The sequence below is a fragment of the Bombus pascuorum genome, chromosome 15, assembly GCF_905332965.1.
Source record: "Bombus pascuorum chromosome 15, iyBomPasc1.1, whole genome shotgun sequence".
Classification (NCBI taxonomy): domain Eukaryota; kingdom Metazoa; phylum Arthropoda; class Insecta; order Hymenoptera; family Apidae; genus Bombus; species Bombus pascuorum.
Window position 1 is genome coordinate 5,087,834 of NC_083502.1, and position 20,820 is coordinate 5,108,653.

Here is a 20,820-nt window from a genome sequence, read left to right on the forward strand (position 1 = left end):
CTTTTAAACAGTGTGCGTTCCGCGTCATTACGTTTCAAGGGTTACAGTAATCACGATTGCATAATTGGAAGATCGAGAACAATTTCTTTTCTGTATTTCCCTTTTCAAAAGTTGCGTTGGAATAACGAAATCACTGAAACATCAAACCAATACTGTCAGGACGGTTTAAAAGGAACTTTTTACTCGCTATATTAGGATGTTTTGTAATCAGTGATTACTAATCACACATGCTTCTTTCATGTAATTATAAATAATGACAGACGTGCCTAATGTAACTAAATGCTTAAATTGCCAGGGGTTGAGGGAAGAACCCTTGGCCCACTTTCGATAATCATAAAAAGGAGAAAGTCATTGTGAAATATTTACCACGTTATGAGATCTTCTAACACCTGTTACAGAAGAAGAGGAACATTTATACTTGTGCAATAAGGAGAGATCACTTGACTGTACTAATTTTACAACTTCTTTAGAGGAAGTTACGAAATATCTGTGGATATATTTAAGAGGTTAAGTCAGGTTCCCTGTAGAAGATTCTATTTCTTCAAAGAAGATTTCTGTTTGAATCTTTTCAGACTGCATACATATAGGGTACCTACTCTACTTTAGAAATTGGAGTGCTTTTGTTATCTGTAATATCTAGGACTTTCATTTATACTAAAAAGATTTCAAAATATTATATTTGAAAGTTAAAAATTTGTCGATCAGGTTTAATCAGTAGAATGAATAAATGTCAGTTTGTTTCTTTTTATTGATGCCACTGTGTACAACTTATTATAGCTTCGAGCGAAGATGAAACCACATTCCTCGCGCCACTTCATAACAATAAAAGAACGTGTAATTGTCCCATTCGGTTGACGTCTCCAATCGTTTTAGCTACCACTTTATTGAGTTGGAATTGTATGGTAATCACGTTCAAAATAGCGCGACGTTCGTTCTTCCCGACCACGGAGGATCAATTTCAAGCGATGAAAAATCATAGCACGTTGTTGTCCTTTCGCGATCACTAAAGAGATCTGAGGTTAGCTTAATACTAATTATTTCACTTCACTTCATTTTTTAAATATCCCATACACATCGTAATTAAACTGTAATTAGTATCGTTGAGTTATAAATAATTCACAGATAATTCTGGATGCGGTTGCTATAATATTTGAATTTTTATCTATGATCTACTGGAACCAGTTGTAAGTACTTTTTTTTAAATATTCAATATTGAGTAAAATCTTGTTATTATTCAGTAAATTAATGAAATATGGAGAAGATAAATTTAGAATTTGTAAAAGAAGGAAATATTTTAAGTAAAGAGGAATTACAAAAATTTCCCAAATTGCGCCAGGTTCCACGACCTCTTTTCTGGTGGAAACTAAAGGGTTAACACAGTTGACTGTTGTCCAACGAAGAAAACGTTCTTTCACGCGAGGTCAGAGAAGAAAAGGAGGCAGTAAAGATCAAGGTTCGTTGAATTAGATTCCATCTGATTTCGAAGTGCGTGACATTAACACCTCGCTTCTGGATCGAGCGCGATGCTCTCCTCAATGGATGCCAGCATTCTTCTCTTCTTCTCTTCTTCTCTTCTTCTCTCCTCGATGGCCGTCTTCTGCCCCGTTGTCCTTCCCTCTCCTTCGCAGCACATTGTGTTCAAGACATTCGTGACATTTCATCCTCCTCGATCTTAAAGTCTATGCTCCGAGATAGTTCTTCGTAGGTTACGTGAACCGCTCTGCCTTGATACCCACCAGACTCTGCAACTGTGCCTGCTGCTCAACAATGGAGCCCCTGGAAAAGTGTTTGATTAGATTCAATTCCACTGATTCCCATTTCAGCTTAGATGAAATAAATAGAAGAAAACTGATCAGTCTTTGAAACTCTACCTATTTAACAATTGAAGAATTTCCCTGATAAAAATGTTTAATTAGCTTTGATCGTATTGATGAGACCCTTTATGAGATTAGATGGAACAGACAGAAGAAAACTGTTGATTATACCAGTTGCTTGTGATGTAATTGGATCGTAGGGCAGCATTCAAATCTAAGTACAATGTAAATGAATTATTTCTTTGCTCTTTAACATCTATACAACCGCTCAAGTAACGTTTGCAGACATAGGTCCACGTTTGATAATTTTCTAACCAGAATTCCTCGATACCCCACAAAAATGTATGTTAAGTTACCTAATTTTTAATAATATTGAGAATTAATGTTTATATGGCATTTATTCTTTCCAATCTACAGTTCTGAAGAAAGTTTACGTTTTAATTGCAAAGTACATCATTAATGGTGTATAGTTTCTTTGTGATGGCTATTATCAATTGTGCAGAGCAGTGAAATTCGATGTTTAATAAATCTGACCGCAGACAGGGAATGTTGAACACTCGTTCCCGTATTCAGTTTCATCTCTGTCTCGCATAAATTGTCGCGTGTCTGCGCGCGGTTCTACCATAAATCCACGGATGCTGGCTGACATGCGTCTTCGCTTGTGTCGTAAAGCAATTAAAGTGACGAGGATGATGCTGCGACGCGTGATGCATCCGCGAGCGCCGATTTTACAAACTTGGAAATGTCGGTGAGATTATTTCAACGACGGATAACCGATATACAGTAACTCACAAAATTCATGCTTAGAAAAATATATGTGTGTTACTCCACATTTGCTCTCTATCTTTTGTTAGGAGGTTTGAGATTTTGGTAAAAATATGTCATCATTTTTGCTCTTTCTGACTTCTTGTAGAAGCAGTATTATTAATATAGCAGTATTTATAATATAATAGTTCAGACTTAAAACTAAGGAAACGGTCCAAAACTATTGGATTGTCTATCAGCATTTCTTGTTATTTACTTTGCTACATGATTTTAGTCATAAACCTGGGAATAGTGAGAAAGCTAGTTAATTTATTTGATTGATTGTTACAAAAGAAAGTAACAAATAGTAATAAAAAAAGGGGTTTAAAAATAAGAAAGAGAAAATCATTGCATAATAAGTTAGGTCATATTTTACTCTCATTGTTTTGTATTCTGAGAGACTCGTTAAATTCGAGAAACATATGCATATGTAAAAAATGGTCATTTCATAAATTGCTCGATCGTATAAACGGCAATCACCGTTCGAACCTTATGCAATCATGGATTTGATGGAGCAGAGTATCTTAAGGCTGTGGAATTCCCGAATTCTTTCACCATAATCATCCTTCCTTTACAACTCTTCTGTACAAATTTTTTAACACATATCTTTGTATACAGGCTGACAAAGCATGAACGTATAGAAATGTAAAAATTTATAATAAATACCTAGTTCATTGACAAGTGAAGTTACCCACATGCTAAGTTAATTAAAAAAAGATGTAAATTATATTGGAAATTATACAAACTGACTAAAAAGAAATAATAAATAAAATGTAGCAACCTCAAAAATGGGTTAAATTCCAAAATCTGTTTTAACACCCTATATTAAATATTTTCATTTTTACATAAGGCGTAGAAAGTCTGTTGGAAATTATACTAAAAGCTTGATGAAAAGTATGGCCAGCAAAGAGGTCAAGCATTCTTTATAAGAAAAATGTATTTACTTCCTCCGTGGTCTTCTGAAGAAAAGGGGGAAGAAAAAGAAATGTTATAGCAGAGTAGAGTGAACTTAAAAAGAAAACAGGCACTAAAGTCATTTAATTACCCTGAAAAAAGACCGATTAACGATAACCCAGAGGACTATAATAGCATTCCTCTGTTCACCTCTTTTATGAGAATAAACAAAGAGGCCGATGCGCGGTTGCACCGTGGTGTGCTTAAAGTTTAAGGCGAAGTAAAAGTTCAACGCGACGTCGTTTTATTAACGAACAAGATCGGAATGCGAATGCAAAGTATAGTGGTGACGAGAAAACGGAAGTGGCTTTAATTGATGATATTTGGCTTAAAATGCGATTTACAAAGCTTTGAGTTTCTCAAGATTCAAAATCTTGGACTTTTGAGCCCTCAAACCTTGCGAATTCTAAAATTCTGAATTCTCTAAAAAATTCGAGTTCCAGGGTATTATGTTTCCCACGATTTTGAGTTTCAAATGTTTGAGTTCTCTAAGAATCCGAGTTCCAAAGTTTCAAACTCTTCACATTTCGAATTCCACAGTTCAATCTTCCCAGCATTTCGAGTTCCTTAAATATTCAAATCTCAAAATTTTGAGTTCCCTAAAATGTCAGTTTCTAACGCATTGAGTTCTCCGATGCTCTCGAAAATGTCGAGTCCCGAAGCTTCTAGTTTCCTAATGTTAACTCGAGGAAAAAATACTATTACATCTATTATAATTTCAATTCGAGCAACTAATCTTTGCCTTTTAATTTACTCTCCAACAGCGTCCCGGTTCGTTTCAAGATTTGGATCGGCCACTTACATAAGACAGGTCACACAAGCTACGAACCACAATCTTGGGTGGCGAGACTGGAAGGTTGTGACGACCGAAATGTCAGGAACGATTTCGAATGATCCAAGTCGTGAAGAAGAAGAAGAAGAAGAAGGTAAGTTAGAAAACAGAAGTGCAAACGGGCGCGCGAGAAGTTGCGTGATGAAGATGTCCTATTATATGAGATGGCAGAAAGAAAAAGGAGTGCTAAGGTTGTTAAGGTTGTTGAGATGATCCACGTGAGCTGTTGCTACGCTTGGAAAACCCTTGTGGGCTCATTTCACGGATTTGGTTAGAAGAATAAGAGAGGAACTGTACAGGAGCCAATGATGAAACAGTCGAGCAGATTCAGAAGAAAGATTGCGTTCATTTTCTTGTTCTAATTGACGTTTAAATGCTATTTATGTTGTGGATATTTGAATAGAGGTATCAACTGAATAACAGAATAGATAGGAATGAGTAATAAGTAAAAAGTTGAACAGCGTAACTATACAAAGTTTTGAGATTTAGAGGACCTTTAGATTCCACAAAATTTTACGGCACGGAGATTTGTATTGTAGAAATTTCAAAGATTTTGATAATTTCAAGTTCCAATGACTTGATCTTCCCGATTAAATTTATAGTGTTAGGTTTGTATCTTGTAAAACATATTATTATAAGAATATAGGATGCAATATATAACAAATTTTACAAATTATTATAAGAAGTGATTAACTTATCCAATGGAAGTTGTATAAATTATGTGATGCATTAGTCTGAAAAGTTAACAGTTACACCATTAATGGTTAAATGTCAATGTCAAAATACTCACTTGATTATCGTATATGAAAAAGGAAACTGGTGATTTTCATGGTGTACCATGTTGAAACGAGGACACGCTTGTTTAAGATCATCATTAGACAGCATCATTTCAGAATGTAGTAAACCTCATAGTACTTGCCATTACATCGGTAATGGATACCTTTTAATATACAATCAGCATTTCTGAAATTGAAATATCTGTTAAATGTAGAACTTGAAAGTATAAAATTGACGAAATCTTCTTGAGAAGATCTAAAATCGAGAAATCGTGAGTTAGAAAATAATTTGCTAGCATCATTATGAGAATTACTATCTACCCATCATTACCCTAATTAAGCTTATAACGAGCTGTGACGCGACACTAGCGCGATATGACCATTAGCTAACATTTTCCAAAATATAGAGTTTCGAAATTTGAATTTCCTGAAATTATAGTTAGTTCTCTAAAATTTTGAGTTTCAATTCAAAATTTCTGACCTAAAACTCTGACCTCCAAAGCTTTGAAAGTCCTCAATTTCTCTATAACATTGATTTGATCAAACAACGCCATTAAACCTACCATCACTTTAATTCCAACCATTATACACCATACCATATATAAAGCAATTTTTCACTGAAGACATTTCCTATAAATAGCTACATCCTTGTGTTCATCATCATTCAGTTCTGACCATATAGACACATCAAAGGGGAAACCAGATTTCCAAATGTGTCTGATGAATTATGACCATGAGTATTAGGCGTTTCAGCGACCGGGTGTAACGGTCAAATCTCATGGATGTTGGCTGTGTCTTTACATCAAGGTGGCGAGAGGAATAGGCCAAGTGGAACGTAGAGTTCGCACGAGTGCGCGAATTCAATGGAAGGTTATGAATATCCGATCCTCTGTCGAAGTTGCGTGTCATAGCCGGCTTCTTCGCGCCGTGACGCCTTTGTCTGTTGCGCATCTAAGTAAGTAGGCATTCCCTCGGTCATGATGAAAGTGAAAACTCTTCGTTCTAGTCGCAGATGACCTACTGCTTGCCAAGAATCTGGGTGCTCCATCACACCGTCTCTTCCCGTCCATTCCTGTGTTACGAACCACTTAAGAACCCCGACCACCAAATTTGTCATACAGTAACTGCAAAAAGTATTTGTATCGTGTTGTATTTATTGTAGTTAGCTAATCGCCATATTTCTATGATTATAATTAAAAAGAATTCAGGTATAAAATTGTTTGATTCAGTAAATACTATATAGACTATTGTACTTTAGATATTTCATACGATTTTGCATAATATGTGTTTCTATGTATTTTTGCATCTGCAAATTTCCTGTAACTACGTAAAAATCAACAATCTATTTATAGTATTTATACATACTACCTACTACATAGTAGTATACTAGCTAATTTGGGGTAACAATATTAGATTTTGCGTTATTTAGCAGTGCTTTCACAAGACTACAGAAATTTGATTCTGTGGAAATGAAATACTAGACCTGGTAAAAAAATGCTTCATTAGAAAATAAGGGTGTATACAAATACTTTTTTTTAACTATTACAGTTTTCAGTTTTAATGATGATTTGGACAATGTTAGTTGGTTGTATTAGATAGTATGAGTTTCTATAAGATCTGATTATAATAGAGGGACAATATACTCAGGAATTTTTTTAAACTGGTTCTTACTAGAATTTAGTTAAACTTGTTCTTATATCTTGCAATAAATCTAATGATTGAAGGAATTAATTTCAGAAATATTTTATTTGTAAACTTTAATTCCATATATTACAATGCAATAAAAAGAAGAAATGATTGGTACATATGAAGATGGTGAATCAGATCTGGAAATCATGCCAAGGGTAATCCTGAGAAGGGTGTAAAAGGATCATCCATGTTAATACTGACTCCTACATACAATTTCAATCTTTCACGGCTTCTTAAACTCCTTGACAAGGGTCGACATACATATATTAAATGTTATGCTGAACATACCAATTCCAAGTTCAGACACACTTCACTAGCTCCAAAGATTCAATCATTGTAATGGAAACAATAAAGATTCAATTATCCAGACAAAGTACATCCTATCTAGCATTGGTTAGGAAAAAATTTAATAAATTGTAATTCAAATATTAATGAAAGGTTTAAAAAGAAAAATTTGGGTTAGAGTTAGGTTTGGATTGAGCTTAAATTATACCTGTGTTAAGTTTGGACCAAATTTGGATTACATTTGAATTAGGTTTGGATTAGGTTTGAATCCGATTTGTATTACATTTGAATGAGCTTTGGATTAGATTTGGATTATGTTTGGATTAGATTTCAGTCATAAAGTAGTTATAGATTCAGTCAGACATCTAAATATGCCAATTCCAAGTTTAGACACAGTTCACTAGAAGTCACCTAACAATTTAATCACTATAGTAGAACTAGTGAAAATAAAATTATTTAGGTAGAATAACATTCTATCTGAATGCTAACAGCATTGATTGGGAAAGAATTTGAGAAATTTTAATTTACATGTTAATAAGAAAATGAAAAAGAAAGGTTACCTGAATTATCAGTTTCATGATAGAGATTGTAGTCTATTGAAAGGATGGTATCATGGAATTGCAACATTTGAAAATAATATCTCCTTGTGAGCATTACACACCACGTTATTAGACGTTATTAAAGCGTTCGTTAATAGTCTGACCATGTCTTGTAAAACGTCTAACGTGCAACGTTAATCGCTAAAGTGACAGGAGTGAGACAATCCTCTCTCTCTTGAGACTCCCGTGTACATGCACCTAGTTCATCATCCACTATCTCCCTATCTAACGTGTTGTTCGTTTCTAACCAATTGGAATGTTAATTTTAAGTAGCTATAATTATTTTTCTTATGTATTATGTATCATATCTGTTTTGTTTCTTCAATTATTTTTGTTCTTCTTCAATACCAAATTTCAGATTTTATATAAATATAAATCCATTGAGGGATAAAGAGTATATAAGTTCTCTGTGAGTTTCACGAAAGGAATATAGTTAACTTAACTAAATATAATATATGATAACTTAAGTAATCTGAAGATACTTTATGATCCCTGTGGCTACCTAAAATAGATATAGACAAGATTCGTGATCTGTTAGATGAAACAAAGGGGGTGTTTAAATCGTTGAGTATTCCAATTCAATTGTCGATTTGAATTTCAAGTAAATTTAATTATTCAATAACTAAATTTTATATGATAAGAGTTTGCTTTCAGATAAGTGGATTCGATAGACAGGAATTTATTTAATTGGACACTAATTAGAACTTCTTTCCAATAAATAAAATTCTACTGTGTATGTTCTTCGCAGAAACTTGGAGTCTTTTAACTCGTAATTAGGTTGGAAATAAATTTCCACCGTGGGAGTGTCTATTGGTTAAACAGTAGAAGATCAAAGTAATCAGCGATATAAGTAGTTATGGTTGCAACTACCGCATCGAATTGCCCTGACGTGCAGTAAATTTGATGAAACATCGGTGTTACGCGAGGAATCCGCCAATTACGGTCGAACAGGTGCTAGTTTCTCATCAAAATACTTGTCAGGAATGATGCTACCAATGATGCTACCAATGCTACCATATGAAGATATACTATTGCCAAGATGCGTTGCTTCAAAGGCAGCTCAACAAAGTTCTCACTGAATTTTGCTTCTTTGATCATGTTTTTTTTAAATTTGAGGTTCTACTCCTTTTCCTATCCATGAGAATTTACTTCAATGTCTTGAATAAAGAAACATAATAAAATAATCAATTTTAAGTACACATAACTATAATCTTTCGATTATCAGTCATACCTAGGTCTTAAATTCCTGGAATATGTTTAAAATATTACTAAAATATAGAAACAAAAATTTGGTTAAAACGTATCCTAACCTCCAAGTTGTAAAGAGTTCAAGTGAAACGATCGACAGGAGACTACTAGAAAATAGCTTGGTCTTTCCCATCAAACGAAGGGTGGGGCGATTAGTAAGCGAGCGTGGTAGCCTTGATGTCCGTGGAAAAATTAAGCTGGAAGAGAAAACTTTCTCATGAGTCGGCAACCATCATCAGCGCCGAGCAATTAGTTCGCTTTACGATCGTGGAATCTTAAAAAGTTTTCCACTTTTAAGGCGGCCGGTGGATCACGTGATTACGCAACAGGTGGTACACTGGCGCCACCATGTTTTTCTTCTTCCGCGGATGTTACAGGCTCAGATGCAATAAAAATAAATTTGACGATTGTCCGCTGAGACCATTTCAGCTTCGCGTTTCATAAGTTTACGCTTGACATTACACTTTGGAATTTCTTTCGATCACTTTCTCCCTGAAGAAAGCGAACGAAGGAAAACGTAAAAATTTGATATGAAAATTATTCTTCGACTCTCCATGCACATCAAGATAAAGGACGTAGGAAAATCTTTAGTCTTTATGTATACAATTTATGAAAGATTATTGACATTAAAACATAATTTTTATTATGTTTGTAAGAATTATAAATTATATAGTTCTAGGAATTTTTGAAATCTAATACTTTCGAATATTTGAAAGGTAAAAGGATGGGAGTCATAGGGTGAGGTGAGATGAAAAGGACATTGCAAATATTTCAAAGACGAATGGTCTACTCACGGCGATAATATTTTTTATTTTGCAATACCATCCATATACACTGGTGTATAATTTCAACTCATTATTGTAAATATGGAGAGAGGTTTAGTGGCAGCATATATGGCTGCAGCTTGTTAGCTAAGCTTTTCAATGTTATCAATTAAAAGCAGAATGGTCTTTTAATTTTTGCTATATCTTGTTCGAAACAAAAGTGTCACTTTTATACTCATACCACTTCTTCATAATCAGTAATAAATGTGTATTGTGTAGTAATAAATAACAGTCACTTGGGACTAATGTCACGTCAGTGGCCATCACAATACTAAATTAATATATAAATAATATGTCATAAATTCTAAATATAATCCACCTATTAGAGTCTAAAATATCTTCATGGTTTATTAGACATTTCTGCAATTCTAGAAAATGATTTTAATAGAATCCCAGTATTAATAATACAGACATCAATAATTCATCATAGATCCTAAAAATCATCTATCTAGAATCTAGGTCATCTTGGTTCACCATTAAATATTTCTACAATTTTGTATAATTTTGTATATTATATTTAAAAAATTTGAACGCTAATAATAGCACACAGACATCAGTAATGTATCATAGATCCTATAGATCATTGATCTATAATCTATGCCACCGTCGTCATAAAATATTTCTAGAATTTTCTGTAAAATAATATTTAGAAGATTGCGATGCTAATGATGTAGACATTAGTGATGTATCATAGATCATCGATCTAGACCATCTTCATTTATTATCAGGAATAGAGTATATGAAAGAAGTTACGCGCCGTTGATCGTGGGAAGTGGTGCGAAAAAAGTTGCGAAATACAAGCACTGACTGGGTCTCTACTCAGGAGGAGCACATCCATCTCGAGTAGGTTGCATCTATCTCTTGCGAAACTGGTGTTAGAATGCCGTTGCACGAATTATCAGATGATTACGAGTAGTGGTTACGCCTACTGTCGTGATTCAGAAAGAAATTCATCAATGAACATGCCATAATGTCTTCGACACGAATGTTTCCATTAGAATGACGCAAAATCCGTGTCTCTGCCTCTGTAGTGGGCGTTGAAATATTCCTCCTGTGCAGCTATTTATATAATTTATGGATTTCAATATGTGCCTCGTTATCTTTGCTTTCGCGCCACATAAAAAGATCATTATTAAAGCTTTTGGTAATTGAAAATAAAAAGGCGGGCTCACGCAAATTTTCAAAAGAAATTTATTGGGAAGAAGGTTAAATGAATTATCAGAATAATCAAAATGATCAATTCATAATTTTTCATAAAAATTATGGAGTTTTGCCGAGTATGGATATTGTCTTCTTTTGATGAAGATAACGTGGATCTTGTTATAATAATAATTAAGAAGCTATCCAATATTAAACAATTTCCTCTGTTTTAGAATCATTAAATTACCAAAAATCAGAAATTAAAACCAATATCATTAGAAGATAATTAGGATTCTGAACAAGTATCATTAAAATTAAAATATGAAGATATAAATGAAACAATATGGATCCCATTATGACAATAATTAAGAAGCTATCTAATATTAAACAACATTCTGTGTTTTCAGAATTATTGGAAAAGAATTAGGATCCAAAGTCTGTATCTCCAGAAGATAATTAGGATCCAAAGTAAATATTACCAAAATGAGAATGAATTGGTCAGATTGGAAACGTTGTCACGATGCAAACGCGAACCGAGGCATCTCCTCGGCCGTGAAAGGGTTGAAGTAACTTCGTGCTCTGCCCTGACCTGGTCTTGCTCGCAGTTGTTGGATGCATGTAAGGCTGGGCAGAAGGTGGATTGCTCGCTGAGCAATTCCGAGCGTGCGTATCCGCGCGTGCCTTTCTCCGTTTGCCTCTTGAATCCGTGCACCTTGGATGTGTCAGAAGATTTGCGACAATAGATTCTTCCTACTCCTTATAGAATACTAATTTTTCCATCTGTAATTGTAGAGAGAACAATTAATCTGGAATGTTAAGAATAAATAACCACAGTCTAGTGTTCATAAAAATTTAGAAATTCATAGAAAAAATATACTTGTGTTGATGTAATAATAAATGGTATTTATTATTACAGCTTAGTTTCATTCGTAATTTTCGAAAATTAAAAAGAATATTAAATATTATCGTCTGCATTATTTTTGCTTGGTGCTCTTCATAGTGTGGTAGGATGGCTCTAAGTGCTGTATCAGACTGTATCTGTACTCCAAGTCAGGTTAGGGAAGATATGGAAGAAAATTTTTCATTTTCTTTATCATTATACAATTTTTATTGCAAATGCATTGATATACTTCATCTCTTATTTTTTATATCCCTTTATATCATTAATATATTGGTATTGTATAAGTTAGTTGCCAACCCAATACTTTCTATACTTTCTAGTATTACTAATAGACCATAGTCTGTATTCTTTAGTATTGGTTCTTCAAATCACACAATCAGCCTTGTATATCTTTAATAACAATTCAAGAATTATCTTCAATAGCAACCAATATCTCATCCCAATTAATTTATTTTCTCAAATTATAATATACTCTATATTCTTCAGTAATAAATATTCAAACATTAGACTTGGAGGTTCTTCAACACCAACTCAAAAATATCTTCACTACCAATCAACTGTAGCATATTTCTCATTATTAATTAATTTATTATCATCATAAATATAGTCGTACTTTCATCATTTACAGAAGCCAGTAATACAAAGAACCAGTTGAAAGGGTGCGTAACCTCAAAGATACTGTGTTAAGTAATCAATGAGAAGAATCAAAATCTCTACACCATAGATTTGAGGATTTGATTCATTAAAAAATAAAAGAAGAGAAGGAAGTGTTAGAAGCTGATGAGAATATACGACAAATCTGTGACTGCACTTAGCCGCATCGTGGGAAGGCTAATCCGGATCAATGCGATCCAAATGATCTTTCGAGGCGCGCGTTGACTTCTAGCCTCGAAGGTGCAGCATGAAGAAGTCATTCCATCGATTACATCGTGCTTCGAATCGGAAAGAATTTGATATTTCATAGGTGTCTGAAACAGGAGAGGCTGGATCATCATACTGAAGTATTTTGAACTTCTCTTGTAGTGGAAGTTGTTATGAATAATAGAAGTTTGTTGTTTCCAGTAGATCATTGTACTTTGAACACCATAGAACGTCATAAGAAAATTCTTCTAAGAAAGAGTGAATTGATCGAAATATTTAATGCTTAAAATTGAGATGAATAATATGTATATCAATCAATATATATTCAGAAAAACGTAAGACTGCAAGAACTAAGCAAAAATTACACCCTGTGATGCCAAACCCTATAAAGGAATTACCATCCAAAAATCTGAACCAGTCCTATTTTATAATCTATCAAACAATATCTATCAAATGTAATAATACTTTAATGACAGCAAATCTGGATCCTACAATAATAAAATAACTAACACTACACATCATAATATCAAACTGTAAAGAAGCTATTAATCTATCTAAGCTATCAAACCTATAGTAACAAATACTATATTCTATAATAACAAACAACAAAGAAACTAACCGCTACTGCTAATCTATCAAAAATGAAAAATGTTGTTTGAATGTTATTATACACAAGAAACAATCTGAAAGCCAAAAGATGAATTGATGAATGAAGAGATGAAAGGGGAAGTGACGTTTTGTCTGATGAAGGAAGAAGGTGGTGCAGGATTCGCGTTCTCCGGGTCGACGATGGCAAGGTTCTAAGGCAAGGTGAGGCAAGGTAAGGCGAAACAAGGCAACGCTCATCAACGGTCCCCTCTTTCTGATCTTCTGGGGCCCCGGTCCCAACACGCGTTCAAGTATCATCTTATTAGACCCACGCTATATAAACCCAACCTGCCAGCATGCCGGCCAGTTACGTACTGACTTTATTCACAGCCGTGCCGGAGTGCATCGATATCGATAGTATAACGAGACACGTGCCCCATTGGAATAGTAACTTTGTGAATTCGTAAGGGCGGCTCCAGTACAATAGTTCCAACAAAACCTCGCCAGACCTCGGTGATATTTCATCCAACCATCTCCATGATGACCACGGTGCTTTATTAATCCTCATATTTATGCATGGGACCAGAGATCTGATTTTTTCGTCAAGTGATATTGTGTGGAGAAAATTCAGTTACGGACACCTTCTGTGATCTTTTTGAACTGTTAAAGCTGCAGGAGGTAGTTTTGCTGCTTGGTGGCTGGAAAAAGGATTTTATGGATATAGTAGTGTAATTATAGTGTGAACTTAGAGTTTTACTGAATTATTTTTTTAATATTTCTTTATGAGGATATTATATATCCCCCTTGTCTTAGGAAGTATCTGAATTTTTCTGAAACAGCTTAGCAATGTATTCGGGTCCATATGATCCACGCAATTATGATTTTTTAATTCATGTAATGTTTATCCAATTTTATTTATTCTTAGATATATTTTAGAATACGTAGATGAATTTATAGAAATATACCAGAAGAAATAAACTCGCTAATTGATAGAGATCTAATTTTCTAATTTAAAAAAAAAATACTTAAATTTCAAACTTAATTGCTACGAAATATCTTTTTATACTGATCAGCCAGATTTTTTAATTGATATTTTTCATTCTCTGAATCCTCTTGATTTCTAAATTAGAGAATTTTATGTCTTCTAATTCTCTGACTTCTAAATTATGGAATTTTAATCATTTAAATTCTTTTATCCCTAAGTTACAGAATGTTCATTCTTTCAGTTTTCTAATCTTTAAATTAGAGAATTTGGATTAATTTAATTCTCTTATCTATAAATTATAGAATTTTAATTTCTTCATTTTTGAATTAGAAAAATTTTCTCTGATCCCTAAATTGAAGATTTCAATTCTTTCGATTCTCTAACTCCTAAATTAATGGCAACTCTCAGAACATAATTTTTGTTTCAAGTGAAGTAAACTGAGAAATATGCAGGCAGACAGATATTTCTTCGATCTATACTGCAGGAAGATTTCAAACTAAAGTTCTCAAGTAGGGAGTGGTGTACATGCATACGATGTATACGAAGAATTGTAGCGAAGTCTCAGGGTGTGGTTAACCGTGAAATGTCGTCGAGGTCTATTCAACCCTTTAACGCTACAAAGCACACGTTTTCATAGAAACACGATAATTTATGCTTCCATTCTAAACAAAGTCTGTTGAAAGCTATAATCTCTCTACCCTTTTATACTTAAGACCTTCAAGTCGACACAATGGTTTGGTATTTTCAATATCCCTCTCCTGTGTTTGCTCTTGACATCCTGCAATCGGCTAATGAGTCTTTAAGAATTTAACAAGCAGTATTTTAACGTCAACTTTGCCCTTATCGAGGAACGTATAATAATAATGAAATACATTTTGGTACATAACAGATTTTGTTGTAAGAATTCTGCCTAGATTTCTGACACTTGCGATACCTTATTCAATTTTTATTGTAAAATAGTTTCTTAAAGTTTAAATACATTGAATATTTATCATAGAACGCTTTTATTAATATATAATGTGTATTACAGAAAATTGTTTGAAATTTCATTAGTACAGTTATTAGATGCAGCTGTTTTAATTATATTCATAAAGTTCAGAATCAATCTGAACATGCATGTAGAAAATATAAAATATTTATTAAAGATTATAAAACAAATGACCCTACAAAAATATGATAATTCATTGAAATGAGATTTATCAAGAACATCAAGATTTTTAAGAATAATGATGTCAAAATTGATAAGAAATACTATTATTTAAATAAACTATATATTGTAAGTAGGAAAATAAAAATAAAAAAGCTCTAATGAAAAAGAAAAAGTAAGGGCTTAAAATAACCACATCTCTTCTGTTTGAAATTGTGAGTAGGTTGCAATAATGCCATTTGAAATTCAGGAATTAAACTTTGCTTCTCCAGTATTAAATTGTGAAATAAAAATGTTGAATAAATTGTGCTGTCAATAACATCAATTGCATCTTCTTCAAGTCTCTTCGAGTCGATTGCGTAGAGTAAATAATCTCAGTGTTTTCACGAGAGGGATAGTGCAAAGAAATAATTAAAATTTTCCAAAATTCATGGTGCTTTCATAAAGGGTTGATATGCTATGTCTTTCCACAGTGTTCTTTTGAAAAAAAGCGGTGCACGTGAGTTAGGTTCGGTACTTTCGAGCCTTTAGTTCTCTTCACAACATGTTTTACCTTCAGGTGAGTACTTATTAAGAAAGAATTCTTAAGAAAACTTATTAAGAAGAATTATTAAGAAAGAATAAGAAGAAAGTATAATTTATTAATCTTTTAATATAAAATTATGAAAGCTTGATGCTTTTAAATCTTTTTAATCAAGATCATAATGAAGAGATGTTGAATGCTACTTGTTCAGGGAGTGCAGGACTTAATATGGCGACCTCTAACTTGCACGGTGTTGAAAACAATTTTATTGCTGTTTGATCTTCTTTTTTCTAAAATCCATTAAATAACATTTGGTTTCTGTTACATTAAATAATAACTATCACAAGAAATTATTGGATACACGTTGTTATTTAAAATCATAAATATTTGTATGAAGAGATTTGTATTTTTAACACTTTTACTATATGTGTGCGATTACCTATTCCTAAAGTGACATTATTTTCTTCCGAAGTTGCATAAATTTCTTAATGTCATTAAGAAGCAATTCAATAGTCTAATTATCATAATTATTTACAGCATTTCAACCGATGAACCGTACATAAATCTCAATAGAGCTGTAGAGAGAGGGTGAAGCTTTAACAAATTATCGCAAGTATCCCGTGTGATCTTCGAGGATCTTGCGATTAATCAGAAGAGATGAATCACGCGACGTAATTGATTTGTCGATTGATTCCTAGGTGCTAGGAATGGTTAGAGAAGATAAGAATCGAAGCCTTTGAAGAGATTTTGATAATGATTGAATATAATCAAAGAAATTCGTGGTTGAGTATTTCAGTGATACATGGTTGGAATCTGTAAAAATAAAATAAAATAAAAGAGAAAATCCTAAGCCAAGTTTCAGCAGACAAAATAAAAAAACTAAAATAAGGATCTTTAAAATGTTGAAAGAGTATGAGAATATATTATTCGTGAAATATTAAGGAAAAAATATGAATTTGAGAAATTGGAAATAATGTACATATAACATTCAGAATATCATTTATAGATAAAACAAAGAATTTTTAATTAACAAAGAATTTTATTTTTTAAAAAGGAAGAAAGTAATAAAAGAAACTACGTAAACTTAATACCAGTTTACAAGCAAAATTATTTATGAATGAACATGCTTGACAATTGAAGATTAATCTGAAAGGAAGTTTCAATATAATATGTTTCAATATAATATACTATGATAATTTGATCCTAAATTGTATTATAATTACATGATCTAATGAAGTGTGATAGAAAGTGCAACATTGCGTGACTAATAGAATTCAAATTATTGTTAATTTCACGGATACTTTATGTCACAATGCTCTATTCTTTGAGTATATCATATCTACATCTTATTTTCTTCTTTGAGATAAATTTACTCCTATCGAAATTCAGGAAACTCTTTCACACCAAGCATCTAAGATCGTGGCTGTTTTATGCAACAAGATCCATAAACCTTAGATATGAGAGTCTTGATTGATTCATGGATAATGAAAGAATCTTTATTGTCGGTAGTTATGGCAACAACTTCCTTTAAGGAACATATGATCTGTGAAAATTTTTATATGCTCTACTTGATTGTTTCCTCATATCCTCTATCTTGTAAGAGAAAAGTGATGTGGTAACTATTATTGAAATGAAGAAGACTATTGCTATACTGATTTCCTAACAAATATAAGATTGAATGTTTAATTAAACAATTATTAGAAGTTTTATATTTTTGAAATTGCTTCTTTCAGTATTTTTCTGTAGATTTCTTTTTCACAACTTTGTTAAATCTACTTCCAGCTGTATGTTTCATGCAATTTACATAGTACTTGCAATCCTTGATTTAAAAAAGACTTGCGTCATTTTGGCTGTGACAATGAACATTAAACAATAACTTGCTTGAGACAATGGTGCAAGCCAGCTCTTTCTTTAGTTGGCAAATTTAAATGAGCGACGATACTGGTGAGAGAAGGTTGTTTAACATTCTTCGCAAGATTGTGAATTATTTTGCAATATTCCCGGCATTTCCTCGTTTCTTCAGCTTTTTGATTGGCTCCACTCCAGAAGAAATTTCATAATTCAGTCTTCAAATGGAAGAAATACTTCTTGCTACTTTACAATTAATTTCTTCCTCATTCTAGAGTGAAGGTCGTCATCATTAAGTCCATTACTAGTAAAAATACAATATTTCATTCTACAAGGATATTCTACAATCTCAGAGAAGAAGAGAAGAGAAGAATCCATTGAAACATTTAATTGCATTTCAATAATTTTCTACAAAATTCTCTTTCTTCATCTTTCATAGTCTCCCATCTTTTTATCCTCTTTAATAATGAGCAAAGGTGTTAAAAATTGATTTATGTTGGGTTTGGATATTTCTTCTTCGCTTTTCATATCAATTGTTATCTATTTCTTGTTCTTTTTATAAATGGACTAAGGTATTAAAAGTTTCCATAATAAATCTGTTTCCTTATATTCATTATTCTCTTTCTTTACCTTTGACATCAGATATTTCTTCTCTTCTTTTGACATTCACTAAGGTGTTAAAAATTGGTTTTCTCAATAAGTTTCTTTTGTTACATTCATTATTCTCTTTGCCTTTCATAGCAAGTATTCCTTAAACATTAATCAGAAATGGATTCTATAGTGCACTGAACTAAGATCTCATGGTACATTCAACAGCAGAGCTCTTCAACTGATTGATATTTCCATGGGGCAGCGTTGCACGTGCCAGGTGAAACGTCGATGCACGTAATCGAACAGTAAATGAGCAGTTAATTGCATCGCTGATAGAATCTTTTCCACCTGAAGAATTACGGGACGTTTCATCTCAGGTTATGTTTGTTGCAACATAATAAGACAGTTGATTTCAGTTAATGAAGCATTTTAAGATATGGACTCTTCTTGGAATGCTACTCAATTTCCTACTGTTATTTTTAGAAGAGATTGTGGAGCGATTTGTGTTATTTCTATAATAAGATAGACCTGGTGCATATTAATTTAGCAATCAGGAACCGAGTCGAGTCCGAAGGAAACAGTCTCGCACGCATTCATTGTACCGGGGTCATCACAGCCAGAAGATCAAGTAGAAATGAGGCGGAAGACGTGTAATTAAATCGTTGTGAAATCCCTGCGAATAAGCGACACATACGCACAGTAAAATACAGTATTCCTCGAGCAATTACGTCGCTCTTTGTGCACTTCTCCTATTATTCTCTTCTCAATTGCTTCTCGTTGCTAATGATTTAATTTTACTTTTCCGATATTCTATTCCTAATCTATAAATGACCCATTTCTTCTTTCTTTTCATTCCAAACAAAAGTCTTTTCGATCACTGTATTTACTTATAATATCATTAATCTCTTCTTTTATAATTTTTTTAGTAAATAACTGAACATTAACTCGGTATTTAATTCCTATAATTAGATCATTTCTTCTTCCTCATAATTGCAATAAGTTATACTCAATTATCGTCTCTTTAATTATTCTTCGCTTATAGTGATTGTGATCTTCTGTTTTATGATTTTTTTAATGAGTAAATAAGCATTAGTTGTCCATTGTTATAGCAACATGTCAGTCGCATAATACAATATGAAAATATTGCATACAGGATGTTACAAAAATGGTCTGAATCTTTAAAAAAGTAATTTAACCTGTGTTACAAATTCAATTTACTTTTATCAAATTAGAACTATGTATATTTTTTGCAACAAATGTGACTCGTTAGGCTAAATCTGCAATAGCTTAGTTAGAAATCGACATCATACAAGTGCATTCAATGAACTTATAAAAATCTAATTCCTACCACTTATACAGGACATGTGTCCTAAAATGTCAGTTTTCGTAATCTCTTAAGCCATTAATTAAAGAAAACAACGCCCGCGAATGTCGCATTATACATCTGTCGACTTGTTGCCAAATCCAAGTATAGACTAATTTGCAACACGCCAACAGTTCATTAGATTCGCATCACGTGCTGTGTTTTGTGCCTGCAGCTGACACGCGTTTCGCCGAGAAGAGGAAATGCACTGCCATTAAAGGCTGCGCCATGATTCAGTGTGCTGTTGTGTAAATAGGAGTAGGTGGACGAAGTAGGAGGATATCTTTGAAGAAACAACAATAATCTTTGCAATCATAATTAGCTTCTTCTTCCTCCATCTATTACACAGTTAATTTTGTTCTACTTTTCCTATACTTCACTGGGAGATCCCCTTCGTTGTACCTGCAACAAAAAATTTCTCGCCAGAATATGTCCTACATTGTATTTTAACAAGTAGCATACATAAATAGTAATTAAGTCAAATTATCCCTTTCAGGACAAGGTTTTTGTTAAGGGTTATAAGAAAGAGGTATTAATAGAAACACTCCTTTTCTTATATTTTTGTAAAGAATTTGTTTTATTTCTTTTTATTAATAACAATGACTTTATTTTTTCTGTAATAGGTCAGTTTTATTAAAACCAAATAATTTAGTTGATTAATAATTTGCTAAAGTACTGTTGAATGAACTTATCTATGTGTTTTTCATTGCAGATAGCAATACTTTGCATGGCAGTAGTGCACGTGATATGTGACCTACCACCAGGGACAAGGCGCAACACCTATTTGCCACCTGAACCAACCAAGGGTTACACCTACGATACGCCTCGGATACCATTTACAAAACCGACCACCCCAAGACCGTCATTTCCCACGACGACGCCATATTCATCACGTCCTTACTCCAAACCGACCCCCTCCAAATTTCCACCATCGAGAACTACTCCTAGCGAAGGGTATCCACCAACAGGTACCAGACCCACCCCAGACTTTCCTGATTATGGGACACCCACTAGGCCAACTGGAACTACTATACCTGCTGGTGGGGTG

The 20,820-nt window shown here is 33.2% G+C and overlaps 1 protein-coding gene and 1 long non-coding RNA gene across 5 annotated transcripts in view; one reads left to right on the top strand and one right to left on the bottom strand.

Moving 5' to 3' along the window:
- LOC132914919 (pro-resilin-like) overlaps positions 1 to 20,820 on the top strand; it is a 31,674-nt gene that overhangs the window by 9,025 nt on the left and 1,829 nt on the right. For 2 of the 4 annotated variants that reach the window (XM_060974434.1, XM_060974435.1), the window contains exons 3-4: positions 4,337 to 4,498; positions 20,485 to 20,817. In XM_060974434.1, coding sequence (XP_060830417.1) covers positions 4,463 to 4,498; positions 20,485 to 20,817 — 369 coding nt within the window. In that variant the 5' untranslated portion in view covers positions 4,337 to 4,462. Of the gene's footprint in view, positions 1 to 4,336; positions 4,499 to 13,277; positions 13,548 to 13,656; positions 13,779 to 15,920; positions 16,007 to 20,484; positions 20,818 to 20,820 lie in introns of those variants that run through there. The other 2 variants (XM_060974437.1, XM_060974438.1) reach the window with 2 other exon arrangements.
- LOC132914920 (uncharacterized) lies at positions 17,159 to 20,617 on the bottom strand. Its single transcript, XR_009659725.1, has 2 exons — positions 20,531 to 20,617; positions 17,159 to 20,174 (listed from the first exon to the last, which is right to left on the bottom strand). It is a non-coding gene; the product is annotated as an uncharacterized LOC132914920 (long non-coding RNA).